The sequence below is a fragment of the Chaetodon trifascialis genome, chromosome 8 (assembly GCF_039877785.1).
Source record: "Chaetodon trifascialis isolate fChaTrf1 chromosome 8, fChaTrf1.hap1, whole genome shotgun sequence".
In the NCBI taxonomy this organism is placed as follows: Eukaryota; Metazoa; Chordata; class Actinopteri; order Chaetodontiformes; family Chaetodontidae; genus Chaetodon; species Chaetodon trifascialis.
In genome coordinates this window covers 1,032,501-1,054,389 of record NC_092063.1, presented here as the reverse complement: position 1 = coordinate 1,054,389, position 21,889 = coordinate 1,032,501, and the positions used below count along the sequence as shown (strand labels likewise).

At 46.9% G+C, this 21,889-nt stretch overlaps 3 protein-coding genes across 6 annotated transcripts in view; 2 read left to right on the top strand and 1 right to left on the bottom strand.

Annotated features, from left to right (window-relative positions):
- Positions 1–1,429: 1,429 nt before the first annotated feature.
- On the bottom strand, positions 1,430–6,226 carry LOC139334761 (uncharacterized). The gene is made up of 5 exons (XM_070967908.1): positions 6,129–6,226; positions 4,780–4,907; positions 4,285–4,422; positions 3,982–4,191; positions 1,430–2,806 (listed from the first exon to the last, which is right to left on the bottom strand). Exons 2-5 carry the CDS (start codon positions 4,904–4,906, stop codon positions 2,532–2,534), a joined length of 750 nt encoding a protein of 249 aa, XP_070824009.1. The 5' UTR covers position 4,907; positions 6,129–6,226; the 3' UTR covers positions 1,430–2,531.
- A 1,337-nt stretch (positions 6,227–7,563) lies between these two features.
- On the top strand, positions 7,564–15,304 carry cxxc1a (CXXC finger protein 1a). Its single transcript, XM_070967899.1, has 14 exons — positions 7,564–7,738; positions 8,784–8,944; positions 9,249–9,349; positions 10,069–10,217; positions 10,427–10,582; positions 11,226–11,411; positions 11,492–11,593; positions 11,664–11,881; positions 12,576–12,783; positions 12,869–12,979; positions 13,315–13,364; positions 13,505–13,601; positions 13,743–13,895; positions 14,125–15,304. Exons 1-14 carry the CDS (start codon positions 7,736–7,738, stop codon positions 14,269–14,271), a joined length of 1,842 nt encoding a protein of 613 aa, XP_070824000.1. The 5' UTR covers positions 7,564–7,735; the 3' UTR covers positions 14,272–15,304.
- A 934-nt stretch (positions 15,305–16,238) lies between these two features.
- The window catches only part of hdac6 (histone deacetylase 6), a 13,569-nt gene continuing 7,918 nt past the window's right edge, over positions 16,239–21,889 (top strand). For 3 of the 4 annotated variants that reach the window (XR_011602396.1, XM_070967883.1, XM_070967881.1), the window contains exons 1-10: positions 16,272–16,280; positions 16,939–17,021; positions 17,500–17,631; positions 18,287–18,372; positions 18,459–18,543; positions 18,723–18,763; positions 20,009–20,105; positions 20,352–20,449; positions 20,772–20,876; positions 21,061–21,129. Coding sequence is in view for 3 of the 4 variants with exons in the window: in XM_070967883.1 (XP_070823984.1) it covers positions 16,950–17,021; positions 17,500–17,631; positions 18,287–18,372; positions 18,459–18,543; positions 18,723–18,763; positions 20,009–20,105; positions 20,352–20,449; positions 20,772–20,876; positions 21,061–21,129 (785 nt within the window). In the remaining variant the exon portion in view is untranslated. Of the gene's footprint in view, positions 16,281–16,938; positions 17,022–17,499; positions 17,632–18,286; positions 18,373–18,458; positions 18,544–18,722; positions 18,764–20,008; positions 20,106–20,351; positions 20,450–20,771; positions 20,877–21,060; positions 21,130–21,889 lie in introns of all 4 variants that reach the window. The other variant, XM_070967882.1, reaches the window with a different exon arrangement.

Below are 21,889 nucleotides of genomic sequence, written 5' to 3'. Positions count from 1 at the left end.
AGGAAACACGTTTAGTCTTTGTTTCATTTCCTCACAAACAAACAAGTTAAACCGCTTTTATTCATTCATTCATACAATTAATGGGACATTCAGGTGTGTCCTAACTAACCCAGTGCATGCTGGGATAGGTGACAGATATACTGTGGACATGGAGGGACATGAAAGCCTTCTGATGATACAAAATATTTCATTGTGTTATGATTTAAAGAGACTCAAACGAAGCTCATATTAACAATAAACTGGAATTAATGACAGATAATCAATGAATGAAAAGAGAAAAGTTAAAGTCTGATATTATTCACAATAAATGAAACTCTGTCCTCCACAAGAAGAAGAAGAAGAAGAAAAAGACTTCATTCCATATTTGAATATTTAAAAAGTTCCATGGCTGAGCTCAGGTACAGCTGAGCACCAGGTGAGTTCAGAAGGCTGTTACTGTGCTGTTGTCCAGCAGGGGGCAGGAGAGTCTGAGCTGTGGCCTCAGACAGAAGGTGACTTTAAATTTAAAAAATGAAAATATTCTTCAGAAGATTTTTGGTTTTGAGCAGAAACATGAAGAAAAGATTAATTCACAGATGAAACCATCGGGCAAGCTGAACTTCCTGTGTTTCAACGACACAATCAGCTGAACATGTTGGTGTGCTCAGGTCGTCACATATTAGCCAGAGCCCGATGAGACGCCTCCACAACGCTTACTTTTGCTGACTGAAACCATTCCTCCCACAGTTCCCAGTCACCGAAATTCATCATTCTCATCGTTGCATCTCACGTTCAGACTCAAACCAGTGCTGAATGCTAACTGCTAACCGCTAACAGGTCATTGATCTTCTTTCTCCATTAAAACTCATCAGTGAGTCTCACTGTTGTTCTTCATCACATGAACACACACGCTGTAGTTTATTCTGACTCACACACACACACACACACACACACACACACACACACACACACACACACTACAGCACCAAAAGTGGATTCATCCGCTGCTGAAAATAGTCCCACAGATGCTCCATGTCCTCCAGTTTGTCTGATACAGTCATAGCCTCAGATTTACGTAATGGCCCTTAGAGGGGCCCCAAGCCTCAGGTTGAAAACCCTGAAATGTTTGAAGTGTTTTTGAGCGACAATATGAAGAAATATGTGGAAAAATGTCCAAAAAACCAACAAACTGTTTTTATTCTGATATTCTGACGTGTGTGTGTGTGTGTGTGTGTGTGTGTGTGTGTGTGTCTGTCTGTCTGTCTCTCTCTCTCTCTCTTTGATGTCGGGCGTCCTGGAGGTCAAAGGTCAGGTGGCGTTGTCGTTTCAGAGATTTCCTGTTTCCCGTTTGGACGTCCTGGCATGTCGTTTCAAAAAACACACACTTCCTGTCCCACCCGGCCCCGCCCACTCCTGAGCTGTCAATCACAGACACGCATACAGCAGCAGGCTGGTTTCACAGCTGAACTGTTGAAGTTTATTTCTAGGTCTTTTTACTTCCTTCAGTTTTACTTCTACTCCTTTGTACTTCAGTCACACATCAAAACACTTGAACGCATCACTAATTAAAGCCCAATAATATCAAATTCTTTCTTCTAAAATGAGCTGTTCTGCATCACAAGTTCTTTTACTTCTAGTACTTTTAGTACATTGTGATGTTTTTGTACTTTTACGGAAGTAAACTTTCAATGCAGTACATGTGATATGTGTACACTGTGGTATTACTTTCTGCTGCTCAGCGTCAACAAAAGATCAAAACAGTGACTTCAAATGATTAAATGTTCTTGTTTATATGTTTCAGAACAGAACCTTTGAGGAACCGTCCGATTGGTTCTCTGATTATTACGTTTTCACACTTTGTTCATTTGAAAAATGACCTGAAAATAAAATTAGAACTGAAAATCTGACAGAGTTTCCTGTAAAGTCAAGACTGAGATGGACAGGTGAAAGGATAGACAGGTGGACACACTGACAGACAGGTTAATGGACAGACAGATGGGTGGATGGACAGACAGACAGATGTACGGACAGATGGGTGGACAGACCGACAGATTGGTTACGGACAGACAGACAGACAGATGGGTGGATGGATGGACAGACAGACAGACAGACAGACAGACAGACAGACAGACAGACAGACAGACAGACAGACGGGTGGTCTCTGTCTGGACGCCCTTGAAAATGAGGATTTGTGTCTCAGGTGGACTTCAGTCAATAATAAAAACATTGTGAACTCTTTGGATCCAGGTGACGGATGCTGGACTCTGCTGGACATCAACAGTCCTGGACTCTTGATAAAAAGCTGAACCTGAACTACGACTGTCTGCTGTCTGTCTTCCATCCCTCACTGTCCACCTGTCTTTATAGAAGACACGCTGCTGTCTGTACTGGGTGTCCTAGACTGGAGCGTTGACATCTGTCTGTCCATCTGTCTGTCAAAAAGACATAGAGACTTTCAGTTTTTTGTCTTTTGTCCTTCTGCAGGCTGAACAAACGTCTATGTTCCTCCAGGGCTCTGACATCATCCTGACACTGCTCTCTGATTGGCTGCTTTATGTGGGGAAGCAGATGGAGCAGCACTCCAGACAGATCTCCAGACAGTCAGATGAGCTGCAGCAGTCCTCCAGTATCCCACAATCCAACACGGCCTGACACGCCTCCTCCGAACAGGCCGCCTCCCCCGCCACCTCCACGCAACAGCAGCAGCCAATCGCAGAGTCACAACATCCAGCCCCGCCCACTCCACAGACCAGACACTCCCCCAGAGCCGAACACATGGACAGCAACTCACAGAACAGACAGGCCAGGAGACAGTGGACGCAGCAGTCTGTGGAGACAGACACAGTCAGAACAGACAGGCCAGGAGACAGTGGACGCAGCAGTCTGTGGAGACAGACACAGTCAGAACAGACAGGCCAGGAGACAGTGGACGCAGCAGTCTGTGGAGACAGACACAGTCAGAACAGACAGGCCAGGAGACAGTGGATGCAGCAGTCTGTGGAGACATGTCTGTTATTCAGATCAAATGTCCATCTCATAACGTTACTGTCTCTAGAGCAGTGGGGACATTATCCTTCTTTCTAATAAACGTCCACTGACTGTCAGATCCAAACTGAGAGATCTACAACTGAACTTGAGAAGGACAACTTTGGACTTTGTCTGCATTTCAGGATGTCCATTTACGATTAAGACAACATGGACATATGGACACACTGGTCTGAGGACAGCTCAGTCCTGCTGTCACTGTGTCAGTGGAGTTGGGTGTTGTTTGGTAAAAACCAGACCAACTGACTCTGGGAGGGGCCATCCGTCTGTGAGTGTGTGTGTGTGTGTGTGTGTGTGTGTGTGTGTGTGTGTGTGTGTGTGTGTGTGTGTGTGTGTGTGTGTGTGTGTTCATCAGAGATAAGCAAACCTCCATGTTGAAGGTGTGATAACATGAGACTGCAGCGCTTTTAGTTTTCTGCTTCCTGTCACACCTTAATACTGTCCGTCTGTCTGTCCATCTGTCCATCCGTCTGTCCATCTGTCTGTCTGTCTGTCTTTCTTTGATCAGCAGATCAGCTTTTGTTTAAAAAAGACGATCATAGTCTAAACTGCTCCAGATCATAGACCTGGTGTCCAAAGAGTCAGGACACATTGGACTGATTCAGAGACTTATTGTCCCATCAGAGACAGCGCAAAGACAGAAAGACACTGAGCGTGACGAGCGTTCACAAACACATCGAGCAGCTTTGGCTGTTTCAACCACAAGTCAAAACCCTCGTCAACACTGAGTTTCTGTCCATCATAGTTGTCCCCCAGCTCAACACGAAGACGTCTCTTATCACCTCCTGGCTTTGAGCTGTCCATCAAACAACTCGTTTGGACACATTTCAAACCTGCAGGGAGCCTGACGTTAATATGCCGATGACGTTCTTTTATATCTGTGACGTTGTTCTTGGTCTCCAGAGGAGCGCCACCTGCGGGACAAACAGTTTCAGAGACAGTAACTGATTGGCTCACCATCTCCAGCGACCTCCTTGATGTGGGCGGCGTCTGTCTTTAAGGAGGCGTTGCTCTTAGTGGAGGAGAAACGCTTCCGATCGGTGCTGTGCTGAAGATGATGATGGTGTCTTTGACAGATGGACGACTGAGGTGGAGGAGGAGGAGAGCTGAAGGAGGAAGATGGAGGAGTACAGATGGGAGGAGGAGACCCTGATGAGCTGTCCACACCTGAAAGGCAGAGAGATGACATCAGAGATGACATCAGAGATGATGTCAGGTTCAGTTCCATTGGCTGTTAGATGACATCAGGTGTTCTGTCACCTTTCTGTTTCCGGAGCGCAGAGGCAGGCGGGCAGGGCAGGAGTCGAGAGCTGTCATTGGTGAGAGAGCTGTCCGTCACAGAGTCATCACCGCTGTCACCGTCCTCTGACCTAACAGAGAGAGGGGGAGGGGCCCCCTCTGCAGGAGAAGGATGTGAAATATGAGAACGATCATCATTATGAGGTGAGCTCAGGTGAGTGTCCAGGCCCCCCAGGCGTGTTTGTGTTGTGTGTCAATGAGGACGGTATTTCTGGTGATGAGGACATCTGTCCTGCCGTGGGTTCTGGCCTGTCAGTCTCAGCTAAGGGTACAAAGACAGCTCATTTAACAGAGACATGTCCACCTCCAAATGACAGAGAAATTTGAACTGTTCCAGGTCAGGAAGAGGTCAACATGATGTCATCAGTCATAGGGACAAGTTCTCTGATGTCATAAAAATCAGACGATCACACAGGAAGTTAACAATTGTGTTATTTAGGAAACATTCTGTCTCACCTGTGATCTGATGCAGGAGCGTCCCATTGGTTGTTGGCTCGCGCGAGATGCATTCTGATTGGATTTGTTTCTTATTGGCTCCACTCTCAGTGATGTCATAGCTACTGCAGGGTGATGTCACATCCATTCTGCCGATGCAATGTGATCATTACGACAATTAGACGCCAACAATAACAATAAAAACAACAACAAAAACCAACAACACAAACAACAACAATAAAAACAATAACAAAAATAAAAACCAACAACAACAATAAAAACAACAAAAACCAACAACACAAACAACAACAATAAAAAAAACAATAAAAACAACAACAAAAACCAACAACAACAATAAAAAGGACAATAACAACAGCAGCAGCTCAATGAGCCGTCTGACAGGGGACGTGAACACAGTAAACAAACAGAATTGAATTCGATCCAAACTCGAAACACACGAACAAACACGTCAAACCATTTTGGACATTCTGAAATTTTCCCAATTTTTATTATTTTCGTCTCAAATTGTTTTACTGTCTGTGGTGAAACTTCATGAAGTACGTGTATTCAAGTACTTCAGTACTCATTTGTGGTACTTGCACTCCACTTGAGTGTTTCCATTCTAAGCTACTTCATACGTCGTTAAAGTACATCTCAGACGTGAACATTGTACTTTTACTCCATTACATTCGTCTGACAGCTTCAGTTACTCTTCAGACTCCTTCCTGTCCAGTGAAAAGCTCGTATCTCCAGATGTGTTGATGCTGAATGTTTGTGCTGAACTGAAGGATGAAGAGTTCCTTCATGTCTTCTTCAGCTCAGTAAACTCTTTAAAAGCCTCTTGGATCAGCTGAAAAAGTTTCGTCACAAAGCTGAAAACAGCCTGTTTGTCTGAGATACGAGTTTCTGACAGGACGCTGCGCTGCAAACGTGTGATGATCTTCTAGAATCTGAAGCACTGATGAAGATTAAAGCAGCAACAGGAGATAAAGGAGTTCAATGAGCTGAAACATCTCCAGCAGGAACATGAATGAACACATGAACGCAGCAGGAACATGAATGAACACATGAATGCACAGAAACATGAATCCACAGACAGCAGAGAGAAGCACACTGTTGCTAATAATACATTCACACTTTCATACTTTTGAACTCAAGACTTTTACTTGTAGTGGAGTATTTTCACAGTGTGAATTAGTACTTTTACTGAATTTAAGTATCTGAGTACTTCTTCCAGCTCTGGTCAGTCTTTACATTCACATGCTGGAAACCAAACTAAGACTCAACTGTAATTTAATTAAAACAAAAACGACAAATGAAATGATTAGTTTGACAAAGAGAGTAAAGATCTTCAGTAAACAGGAACTTACATTTAACAGAGAAAAACGTCCAGAACAGAAAAGACAAGTTTCCCCACCGAGAGACGCTGCTGTCAGTCTTTAAAGACAAGAACGCATGTAAGAGCTCCACCTCCTTCCTGTAGACAGACAGACAGACAGACAGACAGACAGACAGACAGACAGACAGACAGACAGACAGACACAAATAACTCATCAGGACTCCAAAATATTTCACATTTCTTCTTCTTCATGTTGTTGTTGTTGACCTTCCATGAAAATATGAAGGTTGTTTATTACTAATAATAACAGCTTCATGTAAATTAACGGAGACAAACATAAACAAAATACAGTGACATCACAGAAACATGTTAGAATCATTTCACATTAAAAGCATCTGAAGGTTTTTAACAGAAAAAAAATCTAAAACGTTTCAATCAAGCATTCATTTTACTTCCTGAAATATAAACAATAGTACACATTACAGTACATGCACTGAAGTTCGCAGGTACTTGTACTTTACCTGAGTATATTCATATGACAGCTGCAGTTAGTTTTTGATCATGTGAACGGGACCTCTCTGCTGTACTTCAATACTTCAACACTTCAATACTTCAAGCACATGTTGCTTTCAGTACTTCTGCTCAGGTGAAACAGTTTTACCTTTAGTATCAGCAGTATTGTTACTTTTATTTCTTCCATCTCTGCTGGTTTGTGTCTTTAGCCTTTGAATGTGTTTCAGTGTTTCGGTGCTGCCGCCTGCTGGACTGTCTGAGAACTGCAGCTGCAAAGACAGCTCGTGCTTATTTACCTGAAGTGGTTTAAAGGTTGTCAGAGTGAACAGGTGAGCTTTCAGTTTGAACAGGTGAGTTTTCAGACTGAACAGGTGAGCTTTGTCTGCTGTCCAGATGTTGTTCCATCGTTGCAGACCAGGAGTACCAGTCCGACCCCTCTGTTGGCCCCCTCGTGGTGAGGGACAAGCAAGGTGATTGGTTGTGGTAAAGCGTGGGCGGGCTACAAGCCACTGGTGGCCAGATTAGAGGTGCAGTGCATTGTGGGTCTTGTATGCTGCTGCTATGAATGAAATACAAAGAGCTTCGTGTTCCTGTTGTTGTTGTTGTTGTTGTTGTTGTTGTTGTTGTTGTTGTTGAAACACGTTCTCTGTGTGCTAAACCATATCTTAACACAATAACAGATATACTTTATTTATTTTTATATGATTTCATGTGTTTCTGTAACTCGCTGCAGTATTTGCATGTTAAATGTTGTGATGAGCAGCTTTTTATCTCATTTCACTGTTTAAACTTTAAAAACCTAAATAAAAAAAAAGTGGAGGATGAGGAACATGAGATCAGAGTTGATCGACGCCTGATGAAGAGGAGGCGGTCTGTTCAGGCTGCAGTTGAGCCTCCGCCCTGAAGGCGTCGCTGCTGCCTCCACCTGCTCCTGCTTCAGCTCCCCGCGCAGAAGAAGAAGAAGACAGAAGACGGAGGAGGAGGAGGAGGAGGAGGAGGAGGAGGAAGAACAAAGAGACTTCTGCAGATTTGCTCCAAAATGAAAAATGAGTGAAATTAAAACGGAGTTCTGATTTAACCAGAAGACGAATCTTCATCTTCATCTTCAGCGCCGGCAGCGTCATCATGGTGAGTCTTCATGAGGACAGACAGACAGACAGACAGACAGACAGACAGATGCTGCACTGATGGAGAATAACGGAGCAGCTGGACTCAGACCAGAAGTGAGTTGAGGAAACGGAGCCGGTTCTTCGTGGACCTGGTCTGACGTGGTCCGGACAGACAGAGCCTTTCTTCTGTCTTCACAGGCAGAGTAAAGCTTTCCGTCCCCCGTCCTGTCTGCATGTCTTGGTTCTGCAGTGAGACCAGGCGTTCTGGTCTCGATGGAGAAAAAAAAAAAAAAATCTTTTATTTTGAAATGTGAAGTTTTTCAGCTGTTACTAAAAGACACAAAAGTTTCATCTGAAAGAGGAAGAAACAGCTGAGACGTTCAGCTGGACATGTTGGACACTCTGAAGACACGTGCCCTCTGTTGTCTCATTGATCGATCACAGTAATGATTGATTGATAATGAACAGCATCTGAACACGCTGCGTCTGTTTTCTGTCCACTTCTTGAACTGGATTCGTGGAGTCTCCATGTGAATGTGGTCCAGGTCTAGTTCAGGGACAAGGGACAAGTCCAGCGTTTGATCTACAGGGATAGTTTGAGTTCTGGACAAAGAAGACAAAAACCTTTTCTTCTGTGTCCTAAATGTTAATGTCAGCGTGTCCATTTCGTCAAAACCTGCTTCGGGGGTTTCTGGTCTTGACCGACCTCGTCCATCGACTTGTCTTTTATGCTGTTTTCACGAATCAGACTTCTCTGTCAATCAGCTGCTGGTCCAGGTTTGACGAGACCAGGTGTGGTGGTCTTTGATCTGGACTGTGCTCCAATAGTCTTTACTTCTTAGAAGCTTCCTCTCTGAGTGTTTGAGCTGCTTCCTACCTCCTGGTCTGAGATGGCACCTGGTCTGAGATGACACCTGGTCTGAGATGACACCTGGTCTGGTCTGAGGTGGACTGGAGACACAGAAACACTCAGGAATCCTGTGTTTGTGAAGGTCTCACAGAAGCTTTGTCTTGTGTCGAGAAGCTGATGTTCCTGTCTCTCTCCTTTGTTTGCTGGGTCTCAGTCTGAGGAGGCAGCAGGAGCAGAGCGAGGCCTGGAGGAGGAAGAGGGAGGAAGAGGAGGAGAGGGAGCTGAGGAGGGACGAGGAGGAGAGGTCGCCATGGAGACGCCCAGCGGTCCTGTATACTGTGTCTGCAGGAGACCAGACATCAACTGTTTCATGATGTGAGACGACCTCAAGAGTCTGTTTGTGGATGAAACCAATGTAGAGACAACACTAACCTGTCTCTACCTGTCTGTCTGTCTGTCTGTCTGTCTGTCTGTCTGTCTCTCTCTCTCTCTACCTGTCTCTCTCTCTACCTGTCTGTCTGTCTGTCCGTCCCTCTGTCTGTCTCTGTCTCTCTGTCTGTCTGTCTGTCTGTCTGTCTACCTGTCTGTCTGTCCGTCCTTCTGTCTGTCTCTGCCTGTCTGTCCGTCCTTCTGTCTGTCTCTGTCTCTCTGCCTGTCTGTCCGTCCGTCTGTCCCTCAGAGGCTGTGACAGCTGTACTGAGTGGTTTCATGGAAGCTGTATTGGCGTCTCAGAGAAAGCAGCTAAAGCCATCAGAGTGTGGTACTGTCCGTCCTGCAGAGGTCAGTGTCTCCTAATGTCTCAACTCAGATCACAAATAACAGATAATAAAAAAATAAAGTAGAATTTTTTTCTACTTTCTCATCGAATCTCACGTTCAGACTCAAACCAGCGCTGAATGCTAACTGCTAACTGCTAACTGCTAACTGCTAACAGTTCATTGACCTTCTTCCTCCGTTAAAACTCATCCGTGAGTCTCACTGTTGTTCTTCATCACATGAACACACACGCTGTAGTTTATTCTGACACACGCACACACGCACACACACGCACACACACGCACACACACACTCACACATGCACACACACTCACTACAGCACCACATGTGGATTCATCCGCTGGTGAAAATAGTCCCACATATATTCCATGTCCTCCTGTTTGTCTGATAGAAACTACAGCGAGCTGCTGTTTGAGGAAATAATGAAGCTTTTAAACGTCAAACTAAATATTTGTGAGGAGTTTTTATTGATTTACATCTTCAGCAGCAACCAATGAGCTTTGAGCTGAGAGCCACAGGCAGGAAGTCAGACAGCAGAGACACAGACCAACATGTTGGTTTGGATCTGGATGAGACTTGATAATAAGAAAAATGTAAAATAACAGCAAACTGTGAGAGAAGCAAAAAACAGTCAACAACCATGAAGTGAACCTGAGTGACTGTTAAGGTCAACATTACCTGAGTGTTACCTGTCTGTTAGCTGTGTGTTGTGTCCTTTGCAGACAGAGACCAGTCTCTGGAGATTAAATACCGTCCAAAGAAGACCAAGGAGAAGGAGGAGAAAGAGTCGGAGCCAGAAAGGGAGGACAAGCCGGATGGAGATGGGAGCTCCACCCCCCAGCCCAAGATTGACAGGAGGCGGGGGTCACAGGTAACCTGGCAACCATGTGTATGTTTCTGCTGTAATTTTATTGGGCCTGGGAGTTCGTAGTATGTGATTCTCAGTATTTCTGTAATATTCTTTATTTTACGCCCCAGGTGACAGAATATTTCACAGTGATCACAGCTGCACTTTCTTCTTCTGTGCTGTGTGCAGTGCTGTGAGTATTGTTTAGTGTGACATTCGTGTTTCTGCCTCAGATCAAGCGCTCAGCCCGGATGTGTGGCGAGTGCGACGCCTGTCTGAGGACAGAGGACTGCGCTCAGTGCGACTTCTGTAAAGACATGAAGAAGTTCGGCGGTCCAAACAAAATCCGACAGAAGTGTCGCCTGAGGCAGTGTGAGGTCCGAGCACGGGTGAGTCTTCACACGGTTACAGGTGTCAAACAGGTGTCAAACAGGTGTCATACAGGTGTCATACAGCTGTCAAACAGGTGTCAAACAGGTGTCATACAGCAGTCAAACAGGTGTCATACAGCTGTCATACAGGTGTCAAACAGGTGTCATACAGCTGTCATACAGGTGTCAAACAGGTGTCATACAGCTGTCAAACAGGTGTCAAATAGGTGTCATACAGGTGTCATACAGCTGTCAAACAGGTGTCAAACAGGTGTCATACAGCTGTCATACAACTGTCATACAGCTGTCATACAGGTGTCACACAGCTGTCAAACAGGTGTCAAACAGGTGTCATACAGCTGTCAAACAGGTGTCATACAGCTGTCATACAGGTGTCAAACAGGTGTCATACAGCTGTCATACAGGTGTCAAACAGGTGTCATACAGCTGTCATACAGGTGTCAAACAGGTGTCATACAGCTGTCATACAGGTGTCAAACAGGTGTCATACAGGTGTCAAACAGGTGTCATACAGCTGTCATACAGCTGTCATACAGGTGATGATGATGATGATGATGATGACGTTAACGTGAACATATTGATATATGATGATTTATTATCGATGTTATTGATGTTGTTGTTGTTATTGATCTCTGAGCAGAAGATGCTTCGTGTCAAAGATGAAGAAATGAATCGGAGTGGGGGGAGGGGGCGGGGCCTCCTGAGGAAAGGGGCGGGGCATCAGTCAGATGAGGAGGAGGACGACGAAGAGGAGGAAGATGGGGTGTTCAGCGAGAGCGAGCTGGAGCTGTATGAGCAGTACAAAGCTGCCGGATACAGAGACCTGGTCAGTGTGTGTGACCATTTCTGACCAATCAGCTGCCAGAACAGGCACTTCCTGTGGTGTGATGCATCTTCCTGTTACAGGTGTGGCACAGTGAGGATGAGGACGCTCACCTGGACTCACACAGGAAGAAGGCCGTGAAGGTGAAACACGTAAAGAGACGAGAGAAGAAGACTGAGAAGAAGGTGAGGATGGTTTTAACTAGTGCACCGATGATATCACTGATAATGTCACTAACACACCTGTCCCCTTTAGAAGTCTGTCTCTGCTCCTAAAGAGGAGGCAAAGCCTCGTCGTCACAAAGCGAAGCAGCGTCACAGGGAGCGCGTGCGACACAGCGAGCGAGGGGGAGAGGGCGGGACTAAGGAGGTGGGCGGAGCTCTGAGGCAGTGTCTGGGTCCAGGATGTGTCCAGCCGGCGAGGGTCAACTCCAAATACTGCTCCGAGGACTGCGGCATGAAGCTCGCCGCCAAGTGAGTCTAATCACACTTTTAACCACACCTACGACCAAACCACACAGCTTCACTAACGCGGCCGCCATCACATGACCGTGGTCATCACCTCGGTAAGTCAGCCCAGGTTTTCCATGAGTGCGTTCACAGCATGTGATCAATCACAAACGGGGACGAGTCTGACGTAACTCTGAGCAGAGTCCACAGCAAGGTCCACCATAAAGTCCACAGCAAGGTCCACCATAGAGTCCACAGCAAGGTCCACCATAAAGTCCACAGCAAGGTCCACCATAGAGTCCACAGCAAGGTCCGCCATAGAGTCCACAGCAAGGTCCGCCATAAAGTCCACAGCAAGGTCCACCATAAAGTCCACAGCAAGGTCCACCATAAAGTCCACAGCAGAGTCCACAGCAAGGTCCACCATAAAGTCCACAACAAGGTCCACCATAAAGTCCACAACAGAGTCAACAACAAAGTCCACCACATCCACAATAAGTCCACTTTGAGTAAAAACAACCTGTCAGTGATCCTGAATACGTGTCCACTGAGCTGCCGTCAAAGCAGACTGATGTGGGTTCACTTTCTGGATTGATGTGTTTGTCTCTGTCTCTTTGTGTCCTCATTTTATCTTTGCGTCTCTCTCTGTCTGTCTCTGTGTCTTTGTGTCTGTCTGTCTTTGTGTCTCTGTCTCTCTGTGTCTGTCTCTGTCCTCCAGTCGTATCTATGAGATCCTCCCTCAGAGGATTCAGCAGTGGCAGCAGAGTCCGTGCGTCGCCGAGGAGATGGGGAGGAGACAGTTGGAGCGAATCAGGAAGGAGCAGCAGGCAGCGAGGCTCCGCCTCACGCTGATGGAGAAACGTTTCCACGAGCTTGAAGGCATCATCGCCAACGCCAAACAGCAGCAGGTCCAACACCAGGAGGAGGTACGAGATGGAGGGATGGATGGACGGCTAGCTGCTAGCTCCATTCATGTCTTTTCTTCTCTCATCTGTCCGCCTCTGTGTCCAGGTGACCGAAGGTGACGGTGATGACACAGACCTTCAGATCTTCTGTGTTTCCTGCAGTCACCCCATCAACCCCAAGGTGGCGCTGAGACACATGGAGAGATGCTACGCCAAGGTCAGCTAACAGAGTCAAGACCTGAAACACTGAGAGACTGAACCAAAGCCCAGCTGACCTGAGATCAGTAAGACAGGTGACTGTCAGTAAGACAGGTGACCATCAGAAAGACAGCTGACATGAGATCAGAAAGACAGCTGACATGAGATCAGAAAGACAGCTGACATGAGATCAGAAAGACAGCTGACATGAGATCAGAAAGACGGCTGACATGAGATCAGAAAGACGGCTGACATGAGATCAGAAAGACGGCTGCCCTGAGATCAGTAAGACAGCTGACTATCAGAAAGACAAAAGACAAACACTTACTGTCTGTCTCTCTGTATGTTCAACAGTATGAGAGTCAGACATCGTTTGGTTCCATGTACCCAACACGTATAGAGGGGTAAGAACACCTGTCTGTCTGTCTGTCTGTCTGTCTGTCTGTCTGTCTGTCTGTCTGTCTGTCTGTCTGTCTGTCTGTCTGTCTGTCTCTCTGCTGTCAGAGTAAGACCTGTCTGTCTCTCATGTCTGTCTGTGTTTCAGAGCCACCCGGTTGTTCTGTGATGTGTATAACCCGCAGAGTAAGACGTACTGTAAGCGGCTGCAGGTTCTGTGTCCTGAACACTCCAGAGATCCGAAGGTGAGTCTGCGTCCCACGAAGACACCTGGTGGTGATCAGAGAGACAGCTGAGATCAGTAAGACAGCTGACCTGAGATCAGTAAGATTGATGTATCTCCCTGCCTGTCTCGCTGCCTGTCTCCCTGGCTGTCTGTCCGTAAGGTCCCGGCGGACGAGGTGTGTGGTTGTCCTCTGGTGAAGGATGTGTTTGAGCCGACGGGCGAGTTTTGCCGAGTGTCCAAGAGGAAGTGTAACAAACATTACTGCTGGGAGAAGCTTCGCCGTGCCGAGGTCGACCTGGAGAGAGTCCGAGTGGTAACGAGCTCCACAAAACTTTATTCACACCACACGTCGTTAACAGCACCGTGATGAGTTCAGGGGTTGTTGTTGTCTCACCCTGTCTGTCTCTACCTGTGTGTCTGTCTGTCTCTCTCTGTCTGTCTCTACCTGTCCGTCTCTACCTGTCTGTCTCACCCTGTCTGTCTCTACCTGTGTGTCTGTCTGTCTCTCTCTGTCTGTCTCACCCTGTCTGTCTCTCTGTCAGTGGTATAAGCTGGATGAGCTGTTTGAGCAAGAGAGGAATCTGAGGACGGCGATGACGAATCGAGCCGGTTTATTGGCTCTGATGCTGCACCAGACCATCCAACATGACCCAATCACAACCGACCTGCGCTCTGCCAAGGACAGGTAGACAGACAGATAGACAGGTAGAAACACAGGAAGTGGGATGTAGTGAAAACGTGTTTGTGAATGAGTCAGTGTGACATTACTAAAAATGCACTGTGGGAAGTGGAGGCAGCAAACAGAAGCACATGAGATCCAGAAGACAAAGACGAAGTCCCACCTGAGCTCAGAGTGAGGAGATCCAGATCTGAGGATGAGCAGATCCAGATGTTGTTGTTTTGATCTGAAGATGTCACAAACATCCCATAAATATGAGATATGGATCTTGTGATTTCGCGATGAGAGCTTCCTGATCTGCTGATTGTGAGACATGGACATGAAATGATGGACGTCTTCTCTAAATCTGGGCATGATGTGTTGGTTTCATCAGAATCAGGTCGTTCGTTACGTTTAGTGGATTCATGATCTGATGCCTCCATGTTTCCCTCACTGAGTCTGCAGTCAAGTACTACACTACCCACAATTCCACCCGTCAGCAAAGGGACTGTTGCTATGGAGACACACTAATTGAACACTACAGTTTCAATATTTTGGATAAATCAACACTAGATTCTGACATCATCATGCGGAGTGCGGACGTTCACATGATGTCTCATTACAATGTTAGGAGATATTTTCACAATAAGAGCGTTGAGCTGTAACAGTGACGTTCATGTTGTTCCAGCAGGTGAAACAAACCAACACGATCAAACACAAAGAATAAAATAAATAACTCCAGGCTGACGCACAAAATCAAACATGTTTCTGTTCTGACGCTCTTATTGTGAAGAGACGCTTCAGGTGACGCTGACTGCTGGTTTTGTTTCACCTGGTGTTTCTTTTGCAGTATTCATGTGTTTCTTTTCTGTGGTATGTGTTTGACCTTTGACCTCCACGGACAGAATAATAGGAACACCGCAGCTGAAACTTTCTGACGTGTTTTTAATGTTTTTATCTGATGTCCTCTGAGTCTTTTTGTATCTCAGCGTTCTGATCATTTGTTCGTGTTGTTGTATAAAATCTGACACTTCATTAAAAACTAATGAAATGATGTTCAGATCAAAAGCTTTTATTTTATTTAATGCGACAACAAATGAACGTCAAAGAGGAGGACGAGGACAGCTGGAGACAAGGTGAGTCTGTGGACTGTTTGTAATGAGGACATCCTGAGGACGAGGTCACATATCATTAAGATTAGATCATCATCATCGTCGTCGTCGTCAGTAGTAGTATTTTAGTGGACAGGACGACAGCAGCAGTCAAAAGTTTGGACGCCGTCTCTGTTCTTTCCATCACTCTGTGTGGACACTGAAGACATGAAGTGAATCATGTCTCTGTCTCTGGTTGTCTCCTGACCAGCTTCATGGTGTCGTCACCTGGATGACCCTCCATCAGTCTTGAAGGAGTTCCCATGTAAGCTGAGCTCTGATTGGCTGCTTCTCCGTCACTCTGAGCTCCAGCTCGGCTGGGTTCAGGTCACCGTCACACCTCCTCCTCTTCCTCCACCTGCTGTGTGGTGAAACCACACCTGCCGATACCATCTGTTCACCGTCTCTGAGTTTCACAGAGACATCATCATCAGACCAGGGTCCAGGTCTCGTGGTTCTTGGCTGGATCAGGTCTCTTCTTCATGCTGGTCTCCCTCGGTCTTGGTCTCTGTAGCAGTGACCATGAAAGCCTGATGAAGACCTCCTCCATCAGTGGATGTTGAGATGTTTCTGCTGCTGCTGTTGATTGCTGACGGAGATGGACGTCTGTGCAGCAGAGGGACGTCCTGGTCTTCTGTTCTGGGCCAGAATCATCTTTTTATACCCATTAATGCATTCATTAATAAAGTCATGAGAACAAACCTCCTCCTCCTCCTCCTCCTCCTCCTCCTCCTCCTCCTCCTCCTCCTCCTCTTCTTGATGGATCTTGCATGTTCTGAAATATCTCCTAATTTGCAGTGGTGTTGACGTCATTCGAGGCGCGCCGGAGCTCGGTGACGTCACAGACGTGCGACAGTTCCGTTGGTGCTCAGAAAAACAGGAAGCTGCTGTAAGTCTGAATGTTTTAATTGATTATTTCCAGCTTCTTCATCGCTCAGCTAATAAACAGAGAAGCTAACGGGTCCGCTAACACGACAGAGACAGCCTGTCCTGGACCGGCTCCTGGTCCTGGTCCTGGTCCGCTGTCAGCTCCTCCTGAGTCGCTCCGTGTCTCTGAAGACAAACTTGTGTTTTAACGGTACTTATTTCTCCTCAGTGTGAATTCAGGACGCGTTCACGTGTCGTCAGTTAGTTACTGATCTGCTAAAACCTGCTGATCGCAGTTTGGTTATTGATTATTGATGCCTGTGACTGTGGTTCTGTGGTATTAATCCATCATGTATTCTGTGAAGTGAATGTCCAGAGGCCCTGAACTAACCTAAATCAATACAAGACAAACAGTGGAACAAGTACTCAGATCAGGTACTGCAGTAAAAGTACGCGATGGTCAGAATGAGTGTTTTTAATGGAGTCTTCAGATCGTCCAATCAGCAGCCGTGTCTGTCTCTGGTTCAGCAGAGAAACTTTTCATTGGTCACTCAGAAAAACTGCTGTCACATGTTTTTAGGTCCACTGACTGACTGAAGTGAATCGATCCGTCTGTGATCAGCAGATTGATCAGCTGATCGATCGATCCGTCTGTGAGCTGCACTGCTGTCTGTCTTCAGGTGGATCAGTGATGCAGTCTGGATCAGAGCCTCCAGGATCTGGACTGAAGTCAGTCAGAAGATCCCCTCGTCTGTCTCCTCAGGTATGTCAGCTGGCACACACACACACACACACACACACACACACACACACACACACACACAGCTGACCTGTTGGTTTTGTGACAGATTCAATCATGAACGTGTTGATTTGTGTCACGATGCTTCGTCGTCCTCCTCCTCCTCCTCCTCACTGCCCTCAGCTGCGTCTTTCAGGATCCAGCTACTTTCAGCCACTCACCTGTTCACTCGTCCTCACCTGGCCGCCTGCCTGCTGATGATTGTCCTGCAGCTGTCAATCATCCACCAGCGTGGACTTTGACCTCAGCTCACCTCCATCGGCTCCTCCTGCTCCTTCCTTTCATGTTAACGTGTGATGCTCTTCTCAGACTGAACCTGTCGTCTCTTCTTCGCATCGTATTTTCTCATTTTTCTTCTTCTGTTCCTTCGTTTCAGGTTTGTCTGATGACTCAGCAGCTTCATTGAGAGCGAAGAGGTGAATTTAACTGTGTGTGTTTTCAGGGCGGCAGCAGCAGGAAAGGAAAGGAGGAGAAGAAAGGGGGAGGAAGCAGTCTGCAGGAGGTGAAGAGGAGAGGAAGGATGGAGAGGAGCAGAGAGGAAGAGGAGGAGATGAGCGACAGACTGAAGACGCTGGTGAGACGGAACGAATCAGTGATTCACATAGATCCATGTCTGTCTGTCTGTCTGCCTGCCTTCCTGTCTGTCTGTCTGTCTGTCTGTCTGTCTGTCTGTCTGTCTGTCTGTCTGTCTGTCTGTCTGTCTGTCTGTCTGTGCACCTGTTTGGAACCTTCCACAGGTGAACAGGTCCTGATTGGTCAGCAGGTGAAGGTTAACTCTCAGTGAGGTGACAGGTTGATGTGTAACAGGAGTTTGTTTATGAACGTGATGAGGACGAGTCTGAACACATGACGAGGACTCCGTCTGCAGACACCAGCCAATCAGCTCGCAGCTTCCACCAACTGACTCTGACCCACTAACCCTGTACCTGTCTGTCTCTGTCTCTGTCTGTGTCTCTGTGTATCTGTCTGTGTGTCTGTGTCTCTGTGTATCTGTCTGTGTCTCTGTGTATCTGTCTGTGTCTCTGTGTATCTGTCTGTGTGTCTGTGTCTCTGTGTGTCTGTCTCTGTCTGTGTCTCTGTGTCTCTGTGTCTCTGTGTATCTGTCTGTGTCTCTGTGTGTCTGTCTCTGTCTCTGTTTTTCTGTCTCTGTCTGTGCGTGTCTCTGTGTGTCTGTCTTTGTGTATCTGTCTCTGTCTGTGTTTCTATGTGTCTGTCTCTGTGTGTGTCAGGACCTGTCCAGCAGGTCAGCAGTCGGTGGGACAGGTCTGGTTTTCTCTGAGATCTTCACTCATCATAAGAACCTGTGGGATTCCAGGTAACCTGCTCACCTGAGCACTTCACACTTACTGGAGACATGACATGTCCTCTCCATGACTGTGTGTCGTGTGTTGTGTTGGACAGTCATCCAGAGAGTCCAGACAGAGTGACGTCCATCATGGAGGAGCTGGACAGAGGACACCTGCTGTCTCGCTGCGTCAGAGTGGAGGTCGTTATTCACGCAGCGTGTTTTCTTAGCTAGCTTGTTAGCACGTTAGCGTTAGCCTCTCACATCTGTCCAGATGAATGAATGAACGTCCTGAAGGTGGTTCTGTGTGCTGACATCTGTCTGTGTCTCTGTCTGCCTGTCTGTCTCTCTGTCTGTCTCTCTGTCTGTCTGTGTTTCAGCCCAGAGAAGCAACAGAGGAGGAGCTGCTGCTCGCTCACACGTGAGTCCACATCACTGCAGGCTGGACACAATAATAGAAACACACGTAGGACCTTTAAATGTAAGACACTTCCTACCTGTTCATCAGGCCAGGTGTGATTAACCACAACACCCAGCCACTCAGGAGACAGAGGTGCTCACAGCTGACACACCTGCAGACACACCTGCAGACAGGTGTGGTCTTCAGTCACAAACAGGACAGCTGCTCTGATGAGCTAACTGAAGTTTAAAAACCAGCTGGGGGGTCCAGCGTGACCCCTGTGTCCTCTGAGGTCGGTCTGGTTCATCAGACCTCAAACACTGACGTCAGACAGCAACCAGTCCGTCCAAGACCTCATAAACAGGCCTGGAAGGTCCTGGAAAGTCCTGGAGACACTTGGAGCTGAGAGAGGAGAGCGAAGAACGGAACGGGACAGGAGAGGACAGAGCAGGACTGGAGAGGACAGAAGAGGACAGGACAGAGCAGTACAGGACAGGACAGGACAGGACAGAGCAGGGCAGGACAGACACAGTTTTCTTTGAACAGAACCAGATCAGACCGTCGCTGAAGTACTCTGAGGTACTCTGAAGTTCTCCAAGGTACTCTGAAGTACTCTGAGTTACAGGGGAATTAGCTCAAATGGTCGAGCGCTCGCTTAGCATGCGAGAGGTAGCGGGATCGATACCCGCATTCTCCACGAGACTTTACTTTGCTGTCCTGTGTTGAGACATAATGAATCAGAATGTCATAAATTGATATTATTTGCTCTGCATTTGAAACAAAGTTACACTTTGGTAGCACTGTGGTACGGTGGAAAAACTGTCCCCTCACAGCTACAATTTCACAGGTTCGATTCCCGCTGTGGGCGCCGGGGGCGTGTCCTCCACCATGCCTTCGGTGCCTGTAGCTTGAGGAAAAAAGGGCCTTTCTGTGTGGAGTTTGCATGTTCTCCCTGTGTTCACCTGGGGTGTCCATAAAAATACCCCCACTAAAAACATGCAAGAAGATCACCGCCTGACCAACGGTGACGAAAGAGACTGGGTCGCCGGTCGGATGGCAGCCCACCGCTCCTGGTCTGCCACGAAGGAAGGACGACCAGGACGGGATAAATGCGGAGGACAAATTTCATCAATTGCATGGCGTGTGTGCACGTAATGTGTGTGACAATAAAGGGGATTGTCCCTCTGATTCTTCTTCTGAAGTACTCTGAAGTACTCTGAAGTACTCTGAAGTACTCTGAAGTCGTCTCCTCTCGTGTGTTTGTAGGAAGGTTTATGTGGATTTGATGAAGTCGACTCAGACGATGAACGACGATGAACTTCACACCCTGTCAGAGAAATATGACTCCGTCTACCTTCATCCTGTGAGAGCGCACACACACACACACACACACACACACACACACACAGTTACACACATGTCACTTCAGATACGCTTACTGATTGTTTTCCACAGAAAAAACAGAGAAGTGTAGAAATTAGAAACGTTTATCATCACAAAGAATCTGTGTGTGTGTGTGTGTGTGTGTGTGTGTGTGTGTGTGTGTGTGTGTGTGTGTGTGTGTGTGTGTGTGTGTGTGTGTGTGTGTGTGTGTGTGTGTGTGTGTCAGGAGTCGTTCCAGGTGTGTGTGTCAGCGGTGGGTTCAGTCCTCCAGCTGGTCGATCAGGTCATGACCTCTGACCTCAGGAACGGATTCGCTGTCATCAGGTAACAACAATCACAGTTTGATGTGTTCAGAAGCACCTCGTCAGATAAGATAAGATAAGATAAGATAAGATAAGATAAGCTGAGGTAAGGTAAGGTAAGGTAAGATAAGATAACACTTTATTTAGTGTAGAAGTCAAACATTCACCTGTTCACCAGCAGCATGTTTCCCTGAAATATACATTAAACTGTCTGTCTCTCTGTCTGTCTGTCTGTCTGTCTGTCTGCCTGTCTGTCTGTCTGTCTGTCTGTCTGTCTGTCTGTCTCTCTCTCTGTCTGTCCGTCCCTCTGTCTCTCTCCCTGTCCCTCTGTCTCTGTCTCTCAGACCTCCAGGTCATCATGCTCAGCGTAACGAGTCCAATGGTTTCTGTATTTTCAACAACGTGGCGATCGCAGCTCGTTACGCTCAGAGAAGACACTCAGTCAGCAGGTCAGTGTGTGTGTGTGTGTGCGTGTGTGTGCGTGCGCATGTGTGTTTACTGATAACTAGTGTAAATATGAGTCAAAGACCAACAGTGATCATGACTGTGTGTGTGTGTGTGTGTGTGTGTGTGTGTGTGTCTGTCTGTGTGTGTGTGTGCGCGCGTGTGTGTGTGTGTCCCTGTGTGTGTCAGGGTGTTGATCGTGGACTGGGACGTTCATCATGGTCAAGGTATCCAGTACCTGTTCCAGGAAGACCCCAGGTAAAGTCCTGATCCTCCGTCATGGAGACAAACTGTTTTCTTCACTAACACACAAACAACGAAGATCAAATCTGACAAGTTCAAACTGTCTCTGTGTCTCTGTGTCTCTGTCTGTGTCTGTCTCTGTGTCTGTTTCTGTGCCTCTGTCTGTTTCTGTCTCTGTCTCTGTGTCTCTGTCTGTTTCTGTCTCTGTCTCTGTGTCTGTTTCTGTCTCTGTCTCTGTCTGTTTCTGTCTCTGTGTCTGTTTCTGTCTCTGTCTCTGTCTCTGTCTCTGTCTCTGTCTCTGTCTCTGTGTCTCTGTCTGTGTCTGTCTCTGTCTCTGTGTCTGTTTCTGTGCCTCTGTCTGTTTCTGTGCCTCTGTCTGTTTCTGTCTCTGTGTCTGTTTCTGTCTCTGTCTCTGTCTCTGTCTCTGTCTCTGTGTCTCTGTCTGTGTCTGTGTCTGTCTCTGTGTCTGTTTCTGTGTCTCTGTCTGTTTCTGTCTCTGTCTCTGTGTCTGTTTCTGTGCCTCTGTCTGTTTCTGTCTCTGTCTCTGTGTCTCTGTCTGTGTCTGTCTCTGTGTCTGTTTCTGTGTCTCTGTCTGTTTCTGTCTCTGTGTCTGTGTCTGTTTCTGTCTCTGTCTCTGTCTCTGTCTCTGTCTCTGTGTCTCTGTCTGTGTCTGTCTCTGTGTCTGTTTCTGTGCCTCTGTCTGTTTCTGTCTCTGTGTCTGTTTCTGTCTCTGTCTCTGTCTCTGTGTCTCTGTCTGTGTCTGTCTCTGTGTCTG